At 41.2% G+C, this 17077-nt stretch overlaps 2 protein-coding genes across 2 annotated transcripts in view; one reads left to right on the top strand and one right to left on the bottom strand.

Annotated features, from left to right (window-relative positions):
* Window positions 1–17077, bottom strand: part of cuedc2 (CUE domain containing 2) — a 203847-nt gene that overhangs the window by 129395 nt on the left and 57375 nt on the right. The gene's annotated exons all lie outside the window — the stretch shown is intronic.
* Window positions 7292–16787, top strand: scdb (stearoyl-CoA desaturase b). Its single transcript, XM_083774490.1, has 6 exons — window positions 7292–7575; window positions 8082–8360; window positions 10020–10150; window positions 10561–10766; window positions 13249–13481; window positions 14680–16787. Exons 2-6 carry the CDS (start codon window positions 8099–8101, stop codon window positions 14877–14879), a joined length of 1032 nt encoding a protein of 343 aa, XP_083630616.1. The 5' UTR covers window positions 7292–7575; window positions 8082–8098; the 3' UTR covers window positions 14880–16787.

Here is a 17077-nt window from a genome sequence, read left to right as displayed (position 1 = left end):
TCAGGTCTAGGCTTCCCCAGAAACGTTTTAACATAGAAGTAATTTCCTTTGTTCTGGTGAATTTGTGGAGTTTGATACCAATCCAGGGGTCTGCCAGGAGATGAGGACTCTTGAGGAGTCAGTCTGCCAGAAGATTCCTGCAGGATTCAGGAGGGTTGACAGACCTGTTATATGTAAGTAACTCATGGATATCATCATTCCTTTCTGAGAAGAGAAAATCATTTTTTTCTCACTGCAGTAGTGATGTTTGAACAGTAGATGGTGCCATTTGATCTGCCCCAGCATACTGTAGAATGGATGTATGTCTATATGCCACAATCCCAGACAGAGATCTCCGCCTACTGATATCTTAATCCAGTGAATGTGCTAATACTGGGTGGAGACCATTTGGAAATAAAATAATGCCAGACTTTCTGGTTCAGAGTAGAGTATGACAGGCATACTTTTGTCTGAGGGGTTGCCACAGTTTATGTGTCGTTACACTATGTTGCAACCTTATTATTAACCATTATTATTATTATAATTATTATTATTACTACCTATTTTCTGGATTTAAATAATGGGATGACAAGTTTATTTGTATAGCACATTCCAACAAGGCAATTTGACGTGCTTTACATCAGTGGTTTTCAAACTTTTTCATATCAAGGTCCATTATTTATTCGGCAATTGAGCCACGGACTACCATTTAATTTAGCCTCAGACCCAAAACTACACCGAATATTTTGTCATCGTTGAATAAGATTTTGTCTGCAATTCCATGCTGTGTTGATGTGGTACCATAGGAGAGATAACAAACGTTGATCAAAATAGCAATTCTTCAACATTCTCTAATTGTGTAGACTTCTTGTAAATTAAGAAAATAACTTCCTCGTGCCATTTCCGGTGTGTGAAAAGGACCACCACAAAAAGGCCACCTCAAAAATCACGTGCCCTACGCGCACACACACCTCTCTGCAGGCCCTGCTATATGTTACTTAATGGCTAGTCCTAGAACACAAGGTACTACATACAGTATGTTTGTATTTTATTTTCCCACACGGTCAATTAGTAATCCAGAACACCTACTGTATGCTGGATGTCAAACCAAACTTTGAACCCGTTGTGTCATTATATGCCTATAATGACACACCAGGTGTATAATAAAACTAGATAAAGTGCCAATCGGCACAGGTCTCCACCAGGATTCTTCCTCAGCCTAGTGGGAATATGCGTGCACAGTTTCATCGCAATCGGACGCTGCGTTGAGGAGTTGTGGCCATTTGCTACTCCTGAAAACTGTAGGAGCCAATCGTGGCCAATCAGGATGGAATATGAGAAATCAAACAAACCTGTCTTGATCACATGACTATGGAGATCATGTGTACCGATTTGCGTGAAATTTGGATCAAATCTGAAGGAGTAATAATAGAAAATGTGTTTTACATATGTCGGCCTCCTGGTGGCGCTATAAAGAGCAGATGTGAAAAATTCCAGACAAAGGTTTTTCCTTGGCCTCTAGGGAGTTGGCATACAAAGTTATCCACAGATCTGTGCAGTCAGAGGTAAAAACACTTTTCGGCCAGTTATAGCGCCACCTTGAGGCTGAGTTGAAATTGTTCATGTGGCATTTCGTCCTCGGCCTAGTGGGAATGTGGGTGCACAATTTCACGGAAATCACGCGATGTGTTCATGATTTGCAGCATTTTGTTTGAAACTGAGCAGTCCTGTGAACTTTGGAAGCCAATCTTAACCAATCAGGATGGAGTGTGAGAAATCTGAAAGACCGGTTTCGTTGAATGGCTGTAGAGAGACTGTGTACCAATTTGCGTGATGTTTGGACAAAATCTGTAGGTGTACTGTGCAAAAACTTGTTTTGCACAAAGCGGCCTCCTGGTGGCGCTATAACAGGCCGTTCTGGAAAGTTTGGGGCAGAGGTTCATCGTTGGCATCCAGGGAGTGTGTGTGCAAAATTTGGCATGGACCGGGTTAACGGTGCCCGAGATTAGCTGCTCACGGACGGACGGACGGACACATGGACGGACGGACGGAGTGCAAAACATACTCTCCCCCATGCCTTCGGCTGGTGGAGACAATAATAAAAGTTTAAACATTTAATTTTCTTTTAATCGAACAGCAGATCTACAAAATTACTTTTTGTAGATCACACCTTTTATGACAGTATGGCACATGTGTGGTTAAAAAGAAACATTATCTTTCTTTTCTGGAAAATTAAATTCATTTTCTTTTCTTCTTCTTAATTTCTTTACACTGCAGTAGTAGCATTTGTCCAATAGATGGTGGTATTTTTTGTGCTATTTAATCTGCTCAAGCTAAACCTTTACTTCACTGTTGCATAATGGCGGTCTCATATTTTGGGTTCAGTTTACTTCAGTTCAGACAGAGTACTGTAGGTTATGACAGTTTTGTGTCTGAGGGGTTACCACCGTTTATGGGCAGTAACTATATGTTGCAACATGGTGGCCTTGCCTTGAGATTTTCCCTTTTTTCCCTTCTGGAATGAGGTAATGGGATGACAATGATGGTCTAGTGTCGTCTAGGCCCCAAACCATGTGCTGCTGTGCCTGGCAGAGCAGACTGAACAGTCAACAGAGTGTCTTTTTTGGAAAGGAATGAGATGCAGGTGGGGGCCATGGGGACACTTTCTTGGACTGAATTCTTGCAACTTCATGGCCTTGGGTCAGACACTACTAGGCCTGTCAGCAGTGGTGGAAGAAAGTAAAAGTTGCAATACCACCATGTAGAAATACTCTTGTTACAAGTAGGCGACACGGCATCCTGCCTTCAAAGTCTACAAAGTAACTTGTAGCACAACATTTGCCTCTGCGGTGGTGTAGTGGAGCATAAAGTATTGAGAAATGCCAATACTCAAGTAAAGTATAAAGTACCACCAAAACTGATACAATACTTGAGTACATGTAGTTAGTGACCCATACACTGCAGACATAGGCCCGTCAGAGATGCATGATCAGGTGAGCTCCACTCTGCTGCTGCTCCATCTGATTGTAATTTATCACCAGATGTATCGTATTGTGGAGGTATTCAACTAATGCCATTATCTGCTGACGTCAGAGGCTAAAACCCATGAGCACTTGCATTGGGAATATGATAGCCATCTCCAGGCAAGGTGAAGACTGGGTCCTATGTTTCATTTCGGAGACAACGTGTCAAGATAAATAGCATAAGCCCTGGTCAACAACCCCCAGGGTAAATAAGCAGAGGTCGAGTAACAAGGATTAAAGGATCACAATAAAAAATATTATAATACATATAATTGTTGTGATTTATGCTGCAAACTACAAACCTACAGGTATGTTTATGTATGAAAATGTCAATTAAGATATCAATCAATCAATAGGATACCAGGCAAACGGTAATTGAACAGCAATTTACGATTGCATTGACTCAAAATGTACAACATTTGTCCCAAGAATTAAATTGTGTATTTATCGGCTTGGGGCAGTTCAGTGGTCCTTTTTTAAAAATGTATTCCAGTTTGGTATTGCATTAGAGGCCACAGTGAGTGTGGCCGCTGAGTGTGCAAATGGAGTGCCATTTAGCTGGAGACCACCTGGAACCCCCTCAAGGACCCCTGGTTAGTTAACTGATCTGTTGTTATGTCAATGGATATCTGGTCAATTATTTTACTTAAATACCGGTAGTAAAGTTTGAGAACGTAAATATGTCCTCTGTACTTTTTTTTGTAATGAAGGGATTATGTTTGTTATGTTATTATGTTTAAATGGAAATGTGTAAAAAACAACGTGTGTATATATATATAGCTAGCCACAGTAAAGTGCAAATGTGCTTTTACAGAAGTGCAGGCCACAGAAGTTTTACTGTAAACGGATCATCTGAAGCAACAGCGTGGAAAGAAATTGAATTACACTCATGAAAACACAGTACATATGATTAGACACAAGCAGGCATAATACAGTACATGCACTACATTCTATAGGTATTAAAACAGGATTGAACATGCACAGGGCCCTCGCCGCCCTCCTAGGCTTTCTTGAAGACACCACACCTCAGCCAAGCTCCCTTCCTTGTCCCTGTTCATTTTTAATGAACGTAAAGTTAGACCAGTGTTTCTCCAAGGGGAGACCAGATCGGTAATACAGCATCAAAATGAATCACTTTAAAGCAGCACTACGTAGCCTCTTATACACCTGATTTGAACCCGGTTTCCTGCGCAAGTTCTGACATTTTTAACATTGAGCTGATAGATTTGCGATGCAGTATGTGAGACACATTTTTAATAGAATTATTTTTAACAACACTGTGGGTTGGTTAATCTCTCATCCCGGTCCGTATATCTGATTGTCATCATTACACAGCTGAACTCTTGCTCAAGGCCAATGTCCATAACGGCGTGGCAGGGTTCGGATGTCCTGTGTTATAATATTGACGACATTTGCCAGGCCGTTCTGGGCAATCATATTTAAGCGTTGGCTTTATGACCTGATTAGTAAGTGTTGCATCGCACACACTCCTCTCATAATGATAATCTACATGACCTATATGACATGGTTGATATCAACCGGCTAGACATGCATGTCTGATGATCATAAAAGCTGCAATCCAGAACTTATTAACGAATAAAACGCAACTTTAACCAGTGTGTGTGTGTGTGTGTGTGTGTTAGAGGGAGAGAATGTGAAGCAGGAAATAGAGCCACTAAAGTGCTTAGCAAATATACCCTGGGTAAATAAAGGTGTATCATATATATTATTTACGGTATATATATATATTTTTTCTTTTAAATAAAAATACAATATATTTTAACTCGCTCGCATCCGCAGTGGATGGAGAGCTTGGAGATGTTTCAACCATTGTGTGTCGAACAGGGTGCCTACTGTCTAGGTGAGAAGTAGTAATGTACAAAGCTCATGAGTGCAGTATCTCCCCTGGCCAAGCAGGGTTTCAATATTTGGAAAAGCTGCATAGGCACGGGTCCAAAGCCTGGGAAGGACATAAAGTATTATCTGTTTTGGCCAGCTAGGTAAGTACAGTGCATGACTTGTATGTCTGGCTGACCTCAGGTAATATCATGCAATACCTGTGTTGAACTTTGAAAGACTATGACTCTCAACATAGTGCATCCTGATTGCTTCAGAATACCTCTACTCTTGTAACAATCATTTATTGGACTTTACTCTAAAGCAACATCATGTATTGATTCAGTGATTCAGATTCAGATAAGAGAGATAAGATAATATTTCTAGCAACACCTGTGGATAGCCTGTCATTTTTGGGGCATAAGCAAGACTTGAAGGGTAAACTTTGGTCTGATAATTATAAACTGTAAATGCACCAAGTCTATGTCAAATTTGACACACGCATTCCATTCAAATAATAATTTTTATTTTTTTAATAAAACAAATGCCCACAATATTTAGGGCCCCCTACTCTTCTTGTATACCCCCCTGGAACCCCTCTCTCAAGGACCCCACTTTGAGAACCACTACTGCTATCAATAGCCTCTTGATTGATTGCCACCTTTAGGATACATGTTTTTGAATGAATGAATACATTAAAACAAAACTGAGACAAAAAAGAAAATACTAACAATGTCCGAAAAGGAGTAGGGTGAAGTATAAAACTTAGGCCCACAACGGGCTGGATTGCCACAAAGGTGCTAGGACAGACAGCCAGAGTTATGTTGACTCAATGCATCAACACCGTAGCCTGGTTAATAAACCAGACCGAATCAGCCGTTGGCATCAACACCGCCCCTCCTCGTCTAAGTACCTCCTAAATATAATCATTTTATATGACCTCCTAAAGTGGTTAATGTTTGGACTGAGTTGTACCTCCTTAACTTCATGATATGTGATTGTAAAAAGAGTGTATTAGTGTGATCCAGATATCCTGCCTTGTTAACTATTCTGATTGCTTTTTATTGCAGGATGCATAGTGATTTTAGATTACTTTCATAGGTGTTTCCCCAAATTTCTACACAGTAATTGAGATATGGTAGGACAAGCGAGCAATATAATATATATATAGTGATTTATGATCCAAAATGTGTTTGGTTTTCCCTAGAACTGCAATGCTCCGTTTAAGCTTTGTTCTTACATAGCTTATATGGGGTTTCCAGCAGATTTTGTGGTTCAGTAATACACCCAGAAATCTATTTTCATTGATTGATTGACTGGTTAATTGCTACATTACACGCAATCTGTGAACCCATCGGCAAACAAAACGTCTACACGTTGTCATCCCAGTGACATGAATTATTTTACAGAGATGACATGTCGCCTGGGGTTTTTTGACTTACCAAAGATTATGATGACACAGCTTCCTCACAGTGCTAGCTCACCTAACTCCAATGGTGTAATAACATAACTGAGTACATTTACTCAAGTACTGTACTTAATACACTTGAGGTATTTGTTTTTTATTTTACTTTACTGGAGTATATCCAATTTTCAGTAGCCTGCTTTTACTACATCTCAGAGGCAAATATTGTACTTTTACTCCACTAAAACTAACTACCGGTGTAGTTACTTTGTAGATTTGGATTATTACAAAATCCTATATGCATTTCGTTCAAGCTCACAATGCGCTTGTATGTCTATTTTCTAAAGATTCGTATTAATTTTATACATTTGAATAGCTGTGAAATGGAACATTCTGCATAATGAGGAGGCTTTTGGTACTATACTTTGGTATAATTTGATGCCAATACGTTTGTACTTTTACTCAAGTAAATCAATGTTGAATTCCAGAATTTTACTTTTATCAAGAGTAAGAGTAGGCCTAAAAGTAAATCATGGTTCTTCCACCACTGACAGTGCTGCATGATTGAGCTCATGCACAACTCCAGTGGTGTAAGTAACCAAGTACATTTTCTCAAGTACTTTTACTTCTACTCCACTACATACAAATATTACAAATATTGTACTGTTGCTCCACTAGTACAAAAATAAAACTTTAGTTTAATACTAGTCAGGGCCTACTTTGTATGATTCTGAGTGATTATTGATACTTATGTAATATGATTTCTACATTGCATTATTGATACTTATGTAAAACATTGAGCTCTTCTTCCACCACAGCAGTGACAGTACAGTGCTGTGTGTATGAGCTCACCGTCACGTATTAAACTTGCCATCATGATGATGATGATGTTGATCAAACAAACATAGCGGTAGAAGGTAGCAGACACGGGGAGGGATGGGACGTTAACTTTCACCACATCATCCAGCAGGATGGCGAAACGTACAACATCAGATAAGCGGCTCAGCCAATCAGACCGCCGGGGCGCATGGCATCAATTTGCCCTCGACCAATTGCTTTAAAACGACGTCGGAAGAGGAGAATCGGAGAGAAGCTTTTTGAGGTATAGGAGGCTGAACCTAAACCGAACTACCAGCCAAAGTCAAGCAGCCAGCCAGCCAGCCAGCCAGCCAGCCGGGGAGTGGGACTCGAGCTAAACATCACGAGCGTTGCATTAAAAAAAAAACATCTTCCATTCATTATCACCGACTGTCACACGGACGGGGTTGCTTTGGACTCTTAACGCCGTGCGTAATCGTCTGAAAGCCGGGTTGAATCGACGCGTAAAAGACGGTGAGTCTATTTTTCATGTACAGTAGATGTGTCTTTGTAGCGACCTCATGTATGTTGTATTATTTAACCGTATGTGTCGTATGGCAGCCGAACCCTCCCTTCCTCTTTTTTTTTCCTTCCCCCAACCAAGTTGTGTAATGCTCGCTTTGCTAGCTATAGTTGCGCCGATCTCCAAGCTCACACCGCGTCGCTTACCCGATGCGCAGTGAGCTTGGAGATCGGATATTTTTAGGTGGGCCTGGTTTTGGTTTTGACTTGAGTATTTTGTTAAAGAAACGGTTTTGTTTAACGTAGCGTTACACTGTACAGCCCAAGGGCAACATTTTTTTTTAAAGAACCGTTGCTGGCTGCAACTGTAATTCCAGCTGTCGAACTTGAACTTTTGGGGCGTTTTTTATTGATTTAATTTACGTGCATGATTACACGCGCTAATAATGCATTGATATATTTGTCTTTCATTTGTCTGATTAAACCCCTTGTATTTTTCTGTGCTGCTGCGCCACCAGAATCTTCTCTTTAAAAAATGACGGAAACTGAGACCAGGGACCACAATGCCAACAAGCAGCAGTCGCACAAACAGCAGAATGGAGACGCCACCACGGTGACAAATTCAACAACCACGGTTCGCGACGATGTTTTTGACGACACGTATAAGGAGAAGCTAGGGCCCAAGCCGCCGATGAGGCTGGTGTGGAGGAATATCATCCTGATGTCCATCTTGCACAGTGCCGCGCTCTATGGAGTGACGTGGGTCCCTTCCGCAAAGGCGTTAACCCTTGCCTGGTGTAAGTTAAAAAGTAATTCCTATAAAAAACTGAACTCAAAGTAAGCCTGAAGAACCTACGCTGCATTTTATTGGGGTTTTTTCCCCCTCTTTCACTCTGACAACTCCCTTTGCATCGCTGCTGGGCAGCCCAGGGAAAAAAACACACACAGAAGAACAGAATGTGCTGATCTAGTGTGATGATTGCAAAGTAGGTGCAGACTTGCTGGCGTTTGGAATCGTGTTTGAATATGGGCCACTAGTACTGGGATTGTTCACTTGTTCAGTGCAAACGGGCATATACAGATTTTGAGTCTACAGTACCCACGAGAGGAACTAAGTCAGATAACTTGACCTATTTGAGATGTAATTCATGTGATAGCCTAAGTTAGCTGGGATGAGTGCAAAAAAAAAAAAAACTAGCAGATGCCAAACTTTCAGAATAATTCGAATTTAAACCCAGTGAATATAGTTGGACTGTTGGGAGCATGACTTGAATTACATAAACAGTCTCAACTTTGTTTCTATTGTGGCGCACTTGCATAATTTCCCCCTCTCTTTGCAATGCTGAACTGCATATTATTTCACTGGGGCAGACAAAGCACAATCACCATTCCAATAGACATCCCATTGTGAGCTGCATGGCACTGCAAACAGAACGTCCTTTGCCCCCGGTTCTCACATCCTTGGCAGCGCTGTGGGCTCGGCAACATAGAAACACATTCAGCACTTTTGAGAACAAGTTGTGAGAGAGTAGACGTACATCTCTCTTCCCACTGGAACATATCTCTCTGTTCGTAAACAATTCCCCCCCCCCCCCCCCAACCCTCGGCCCAGTGGATACAACCAGCAGACAGCCATGTCCTTGGGTGTTGGATTAGCCACTTTTTGAATTTTTGGAGCACATGGGGAATAATGTCATTATTATTTCTCAAAGGTGCTTTACAATGTGCTTTGCATTCACACAACACACACACACACACACACACCACGGCAGAGGAAACATGCAAGGAACCAAGTCCCACCTGCTCATCAGGAGAATTTTAGGGTTTCAGTCAGTACCTTGCTCGAGGACACTTTTGACAGTAACACTGGGGGACCCGGGAGATCGAACAGGGAACCTTCCGATTCCCAATCGGCCACTTTACCTCTTTAGCCAGCCACTGCCACCCCATTATAGACTCATCCATGGAGCAATGCCCTGTAGGCCAGGTGTATCTAATCTGTGCTGAGGTGTAATGGTACGTTCACACGGGCAGATGAAACGATGCAAAGGCGCGTTGTGAGTTGATTTGGAGCAGCTACAATGTCCTGTCGCTGGCGTCCTTTAACAATGAATGGTAGACTGCATCGTTTAGTCTGCCCGTGTGAACGCAACATAAAGCTGCGCTTAATGGTACCCCTGGGCCTCAGTAATGGGTGCGCCCAGGACGCTGCTCCCTGGCTTCGTCTATAGGGGATATTGTTTAAAAATGGCAGCGTTGTGAGCTTCTAAATATGCTCTTTCTTTGACAAATGGGTGCATATATTTTCACTAAGTGTGTGTGTGGTTAACATTGTGTAATACATTTCCATTGACTATGGTATGTTGGTAATGGTGTGTGTGCAGCATCTTGTTACAGGGGGTTTCCCTGCTCGTCTGTAACTGTCTAAGTCCTTTCCCCTTGCTTTCTTTTTACAGCTGCTGCGTGCTTCCTCATCAGTGCTCTGGGCATCACCGCCGGTGCACACAGGCTCTGGAGCCACCGATCCTACAAAGCTACCTATCCTCTGCGAGTGTTCTTGGCTCTCGCCAACTCCATGGCCTTCCAGGTATAGACTACTATAGAGACATGAAAAACAAGTGTCCCATTGTTCAGAGTGATAAAGAAAGGGACATGTGTTATTTTTGTCCCTTTGCAGAAATCTATGCGCAAGTCTATCAGGAATTTGAGACCAGTCTAATTTTGTAGTAATATATTGTTTGATTAAAAAATGGAGCGAGAGATCCAATCACATATGCCAACAGTGCTAGCCACATTGCACAGCACTATTGGCATAAGCACATGTGCAAATTATGATTTCAAAGAAGCCATTTAATCTGAGTGATGTACATTTAATCCTTTTGCCTGCTTAATCTAGTAGTCAGAATCTGCTTTTATACATTACAATGGCCATTTATAATGTGTTATGTAATCCTCTTTTGTGTGTGTGTGTGTGTGTGTGTGTGTGTGTGTGTGTAGAATGACATCTACGAGTGGGCCAGGGACCACCGCGTACACCACAAGTTCTCAGAGACGGACGCGGACCCCCATAATGCCGTACGGGGCTTCTTCTTCTCTCACGTGGGCTGGCTGCTGGTCCGCAAGCATCCCGACGTCATCGAGAAAGGCCGCAAGCTGGAGCTGACAGACCTTAAGGCAGACGAAGTGGTCATGTTTCAGAGAAAGTGAGCAAAGGAGCATGACTCCAATCATCTGTTTTAAACTCTATATACTTTGTTGACCAGGGTCTCCTGGGGTTCTATACTTGGGCTTCATCGCACACACACACACACACACACACACATGCAGAAATCTCTTCGCCAAAAATACCCAACCTACAAGCTTTACGTGTGTGTATCTATGAGGAACTTTTTCCCCCGGGGAAATGTCCCTTTTCTGGGCATTGACATGCCCAGAAAAGGGACATTTGACTTTGTGTAGTTCATTCTCCATGAACGGTTCCCAGGAGGCTGGAGAGACGTTACATTAAACCTGAACCCCGTAACGGCTCTGGTTATTCTTTTCAAAGCCCTTAACGGCTCTGGTCTTTCATTACATGGCACACAATAACTTTGTGAATGCCATCCCATTACAAATTAACAATTCGATGATTTACATGAATATTTAGTCAACCCAATTTTTTTTTTTTTTACAATGTGCCATATTGCACACAAAATTTAATTAAACCTGTCTAGACAATAGAAATTATTAGGCTTTTTGCAGAGTTATATATATATATATATATATATTTATTTTTTAATTGCATAAGTTGAACGGGTTTAACTATTCTGTGGCACATGTTGACATGACAGATGTATCTGCACTGGCAAGGAAGTTGTTGTCTAGGACGGTCACAGATCCACTGATAAGGCTTGCCTTCTGTGCCAGGCAGCACATCACACCATGCTCAGACAGTGAACAGTCATTGGCCGTTTTGTCAACAGGTCTTTTCCTTTGGATGCAGTCCAAAGCAGTCTGCATTGCTATTCTCAGTGAATTGTGGGCTTGTCGACACCCAACAGCAGTTTTATCAGAGGGTCTAGTTTAACACATGTAATGAACTAATTTAACTTTTTAAAGCTTACAGTATGTTAAACATTTAGTTTTTACTTAAAGGGATATTTCACTTTCAAAAACCTTTGGTCATTTCATCGTCTATCAGGCTTATGTGAACACCCCGGGCAGTTCTTAAGTTGCTCGATTCAGTATTTTGATATTCATTTTAACTGCCCCGCCCCCTTACTATACAAACCCATTATAGCTTCAAACTCCATTTTAACCATGATAGATTCATCGAAAACACCTCAACCTTTTTTCTGTTGACTGTCCCTCTAATACGTGAGGGGCCGTGGTTTGTCATTCACTGTTTTCATTTATTTTTAATTATTTTGGAAAAGAACCTCCTGCTGCCCTTCAGCTGCAGCTCCTCCTCACAAAATCAAAAATAATTATTTAAAATAAATAAACGGTAAATGTCAATCCACGGCCCTCTCACGTATTAGAAGAACATCAGTCAACATAAAATAGGACGGGTGTTTACTTAAAACTTAAAAACTGTCTGGGGTGTTTACATAAGTAGATGATGAAATGACATTTTTTTTTTAAAGTGAAATATCCCTTTTAAGACTTTACTCTCAGTCCCAATGGTCTTTATTTTCCATTTTCCTACACTCTTGGTTTCAGATTTTTAATTTATTTCACAAGACGTATGCACTTGAATGAACAAGCCAGGAGCAAATTATGCTTGCTCTGTAGTTGTGCTGGATTTATACATTTGCCTTTTGATACATAATCAGAATAAGCTTTATGATCACAGGTTTACATGTGTTTTTCCCTTGCTCCATTTTGTAGTTTTCTTGAGATGATAGAGGTCGATTTTTAAGAGGTGACAGAAATGGGTCAAAAAAAAAAGATGGATATACATACTGTAAAGAAGGAAAACGATATGCACATCCCAGTTTCCGAATACGGTGCTGGACCCAAAAAGTGACAAAATGAAGAAAAAAAGTGGAATGTCCGCACACGATATATTTCTGTTCCCCCGTCCTTTTTATTACAACGTTTCGCCCCTCCGGGCTTTCTCAATATACATACTGTACACAGATAGTATGTAGTAGCTGGTATCTACATGATGTTTGGAACATTATCATCATCTGCATAAATGTGCTGCCATGAAGCGAGATTTAAAAAACATGGGTAAAGCCACATCGTTAAAAGGGAAGTACTAATGTAAGGTATGGTAATCCAGCGTGTGGAGTCTAGACCAAAGGTCAGCTCTTCCTTGGTGGGAGGAAGAAATACATATTTTTGGATGCGCATGACGACAAAATGACGTTACAAAAGTCCTGATCGTCCGGGAGATACAGACATGCATTGCTGAAATTCTTACCTGCGCTAAATCTGATAACTAATACAAATACCTTCACCTTGCACTACCCTTGATAACCTTGCAGGAGTATGCAACGGCTAAACGTATGTCATTTAGATGCTATATTGTGTAGACTCATTGTACATATTCTACTATTGGACTTGTTGCTGGGTTCTTAGCTTACTTAGTTATGATCCTTGATGACTATTTCTATGCATTACCATGTGTTGGCCTTGCCTACTGTAACTCGCTTTGGATGAATGCCTAAATTGTATGTTTGTTTTTCCCCCTCTCCTCAGCCACTACAAACTCTCTGTGCTCCTCATATGTTTCGGGGTGCCCACGGTGGTGCCCTGGTACTTCTGGGGTGAGTCCCTGGCGGTAGCTTACTTCGTCCCCTGTCTCCTGAGGTACTGCATGGTCCTCAACGCCACCTGGTTGGTCAACAGCGCCGCTCACATGTGGGGAAACCGGCCTTACGACCAAACCATCAACCCCAGGGAGAACGCCTTCGTTGCGTTCAGTGCCGTGGGTAAGGAGGGACATGTTTTGTTAGAAGAAACCTCTTTATTCTTTATTAAAGGTTATTGTTGGCAGAACTGTATGCCAAGACTTGCTTGTGAAGATTTAAACTTAAAATGTTATCCCTATTTTTATACGTGTGTGGCGGAAATAGAGTGTCGCAGTCCCGCCCCCTCGAGAGACCCGGAAAATAAATCCCCGTTCACTTTCCTCATAGACTTTTCAGAAGGTATTTATTTAAAGACGTTTACGCCACGGACAAAGCCAACTCTTGTCGTGACAAATCATGACAACAAACACAATTTTTCTGGCTGAACAAATAATTAGAGAACTTTTTTATTATTTGTTTTGTCCAAAATATTGTATTTGTTATGATTTGTCACAACAAGAGTTGGCTTTGTACGATGCTTATAAGGTCTTTAAATAAATACGTTTTGAAATGTCTATGGGAAGAATGCATTGGAAACTATTTCCTGGGCCTGACGTCGTCATGAAAGGGGGCAGGACTGCGACGCTCTATAGACTATCTATAAGCTCAGAACGTGTGGCGACTCGCAATGTATTGTGAACTTGTTGTAATGGGATATTTTCAGTTTCAGTTATGTTTTGCCTATAATTACATGCCGAAAATAGGGATTTCAGGTTGAAAGTTGTTTCCTTTTAAATATTTAATATTGATTAATAATTGCCGTGTCCAGTCCAGTGGACGGGACTGTACAAAGCTGAAGCAGTGTCCTGTCATTCATAGTGGAGCGGAACTTGCTAATCCAGTGGCTAATGTTTACTTTGTGCTGGAGATCCTGGTTTTAGTATGGACACAGAACAGTCTGCTTTGAAATTATGTGTGCACTGTGTACCTATTTTCCAGAGATGGGCTCTGAGATGCCATTTTCTATTTCAATAAGCTCTCCAAGAACCAAATTATCCAACCACATGCACTTATGAAGAAATGTTTAAAAAGATCAATTATCTTTTTCTCTCAAATGGTTGCCGATTCCTCCATCTTAGCACTTGCCCAGGCATATGCAAAGGCTCAACTTATGTAACATTCTTTTGTAGACATGGCACTTTATAGTATATACGCTTAGTTTCATTATATAGATATCCTGCTGTTCTTAGCTTACGTATGATTTATGATATGATGCCATGTTTTGGTTATACAACGTGCAGAAAAATTTATATCCATCTTTGTTTGTTCTTACTTGCAGGGGAAGGCTTCCACAACTACCACCATACATTCCCCTATGACTATGCCACCAGCGAGTTCGGCTACAAGCTGAATATCACCGCTGCCTTTATTGATCTCATGTGCTTCCTGGGTCTGGCGACTGACCGGAAAAAGGTTTCCAAGGAGCTGATCATGTCCCGGAAGAAGAGGACGGGCGACGGGAGCCACAAAAGCGGCTGAGCTACTCTGAAGCCACGGACTAAGATACCGACCGGTCAAACCAAGAAAGAACGTAGCAACAAGAAATGGCAATGGCAGCAGTTTGGTAAGGCAGTGGTGGCGTGGTGGCGGTCATCATGGCTCATATCTTCTCCTTTTTCTTTTGTGAGTTGAAAACCTGTTCTTGGACTAATATTGGCTCCAAACGGTCTTTAGGCCTTTTTTTCCACAAAGTGTGTTTATGTTTTGAAACGACTTCACCGACCATTCGTCTCAGTCAGTAACCTGGCCGAACAAGTAAGCACAGCTTTATATTACCTGCCATAACATCCAACAGGCCCTAGTATGAAAACCAGCAGAACATGCCAACCAAATAGCCTGTGGCCTGTGTGTCAAAGAGCGATTAGAAATATTAACCTATTTATTCATGTGCTATTTATTCATCAATCCCCATTGGCACGTTGATTAGATAAAATGTTAGTAGTGGTGAGGTTTTTTTGTATTGTGACGCGGGTGAGGTTTAATCAACGTGTCTGTTCAATTAGGCCAGCCAGCCTTTTTTTTTTTTTTCTTTTGCTCTAACGTGTCAAATGATATTAGTAGCGCTTTGGTGGAGATGATCCTGATATTTATTCATTAGGTTTTCTTTATAATCTTTGTTAGAAGCGGCAGTCTTGTTAAACCACAAAGCTGCACTGCTTCTTTTTTTCTTTTTTTTTTGGACAGCCAACAACATCCAGACAGCCAGTCTACCGTTGAGCTGTCACACCATTGATCATAATACCAGACAACACTTGGTGACTGCAGACCTGCTGCACGTATATTTTAGCGATGATGACTAGTGACTACATGGTAGTCGACCTCTAGGGAAGAAGACACTCGTTAAACAACACCTTGGCCAGAGAGATCAAGTTCTCTGGAATCTTGTAATTTGTGTTTATTTTTTTAACACAATTTTTAGACCTCTGTTCGAGTGTAGTGAGATTTCTCCTGTGACTTCAGCTAAATAATAATCTGAAGTGCCGGGTATTCATCCACCCTCTTTCACCTCTGCACTGAAAACACGGAAACAACGGGACTCCTCGGCCTCGATGGGGCGGGCGGGGGCGGAAGAAAGGAAAGATTTGCTTTTGTATTTTCTTACTTGCAGTTTGAAAAGGAGATGGGTGTGGTTGGCTCTCTTGTTGTCCCTCTCCCTCGAGATAAGGCCATCGAGACATTTATAGCAGGTGCATTTACCGTGCGTGTTGTCTTATGGTAAATAATCGCAACGTTAGCCAGGACTCTTCGCCAAAATGCCTTATGAGGGTAATTAACTTTTTCCACTTGCGTGTCCGTCGGATATCAAAGTGCAAATTCTGACTTTCAGGGTTTAAGAACGGACATCCTGTGAAAGGATGTGGGTTTGGGGGAGGGTGGGCATGGACGCATGGACACAAAGAGCATAGAACATGGCTGTTTGTTGTTACTGTCTTTACTGTATGGAAGAAACGAGAATAACTGATGGCCCTCAAAACATACTGAATGGGATCAGAGATCACACGTAGAATCTGAAATTCTCAATTGTGACGAATTTACTTTTTTTGCATAAAGTTGGTAGATATTTTTCTCTGGGGTGGGGGGAAATGATCCAAACTTGTTGGTATATCTCATTAATGACATTGTAATATTTGTCACACTTGCTCTCTTTTTCAGTGCAATTACTTTTTACAGTGTTAACTTCTTGAAGTTTGAATGCCTTAAAAAAAAAAGAAAAACTGGCACATTTTTTTTTCAAGGAATGTTTTACCCACTGTATGTTCCGTGAATAAACCAAATTTTCTATTTGTAGGAAAGTATGTTTTGCTGTCATTTGTTGGCATTTCTCTAATATACTCTCTATTCCTAAACTGAATAAAAAATGGATTCTGATTCCATTTTTGTACCGTTGCCTTAGTTGAACTTTATGTCTAATTGTGTTTACTATACATGGCTTTTATAATGGCATAATGCTTTAGTCAATTTGTTTTGGAATCTAAAAAATAACACGGCATGTTCATTACTTCCTTGGCATGACTTTGATCCGTCGGTACATGTTGGCATGAATTTAGCACACAACTTGATTAGCATGACGGCATCAAGACGACCAATCTCTCTAGGTGAAGGGTTATTCATGACTGTCTGTCCCTTGACCTAGAGAAGTTTGTCTTTGATCTTATTTGTCTCAGGAATGCACACCC

The sequence above is a fragment of the Protomyctophum parallelum genome, assembly GCF_964188405.1.
Source record: "Protomyctophum parallelum genome assembly, chromosome: 10".
NCBI lineage: Eukaryota > Metazoa > Chordata > Actinopteri > Myctophiformes > Myctophidae > Protomyctophum > Protomyctophum parallelum.
Note: the sequence above shows the minus strand (reverse complement) of the source record. Positions and strands in the feature narration are given on the sequence as shown.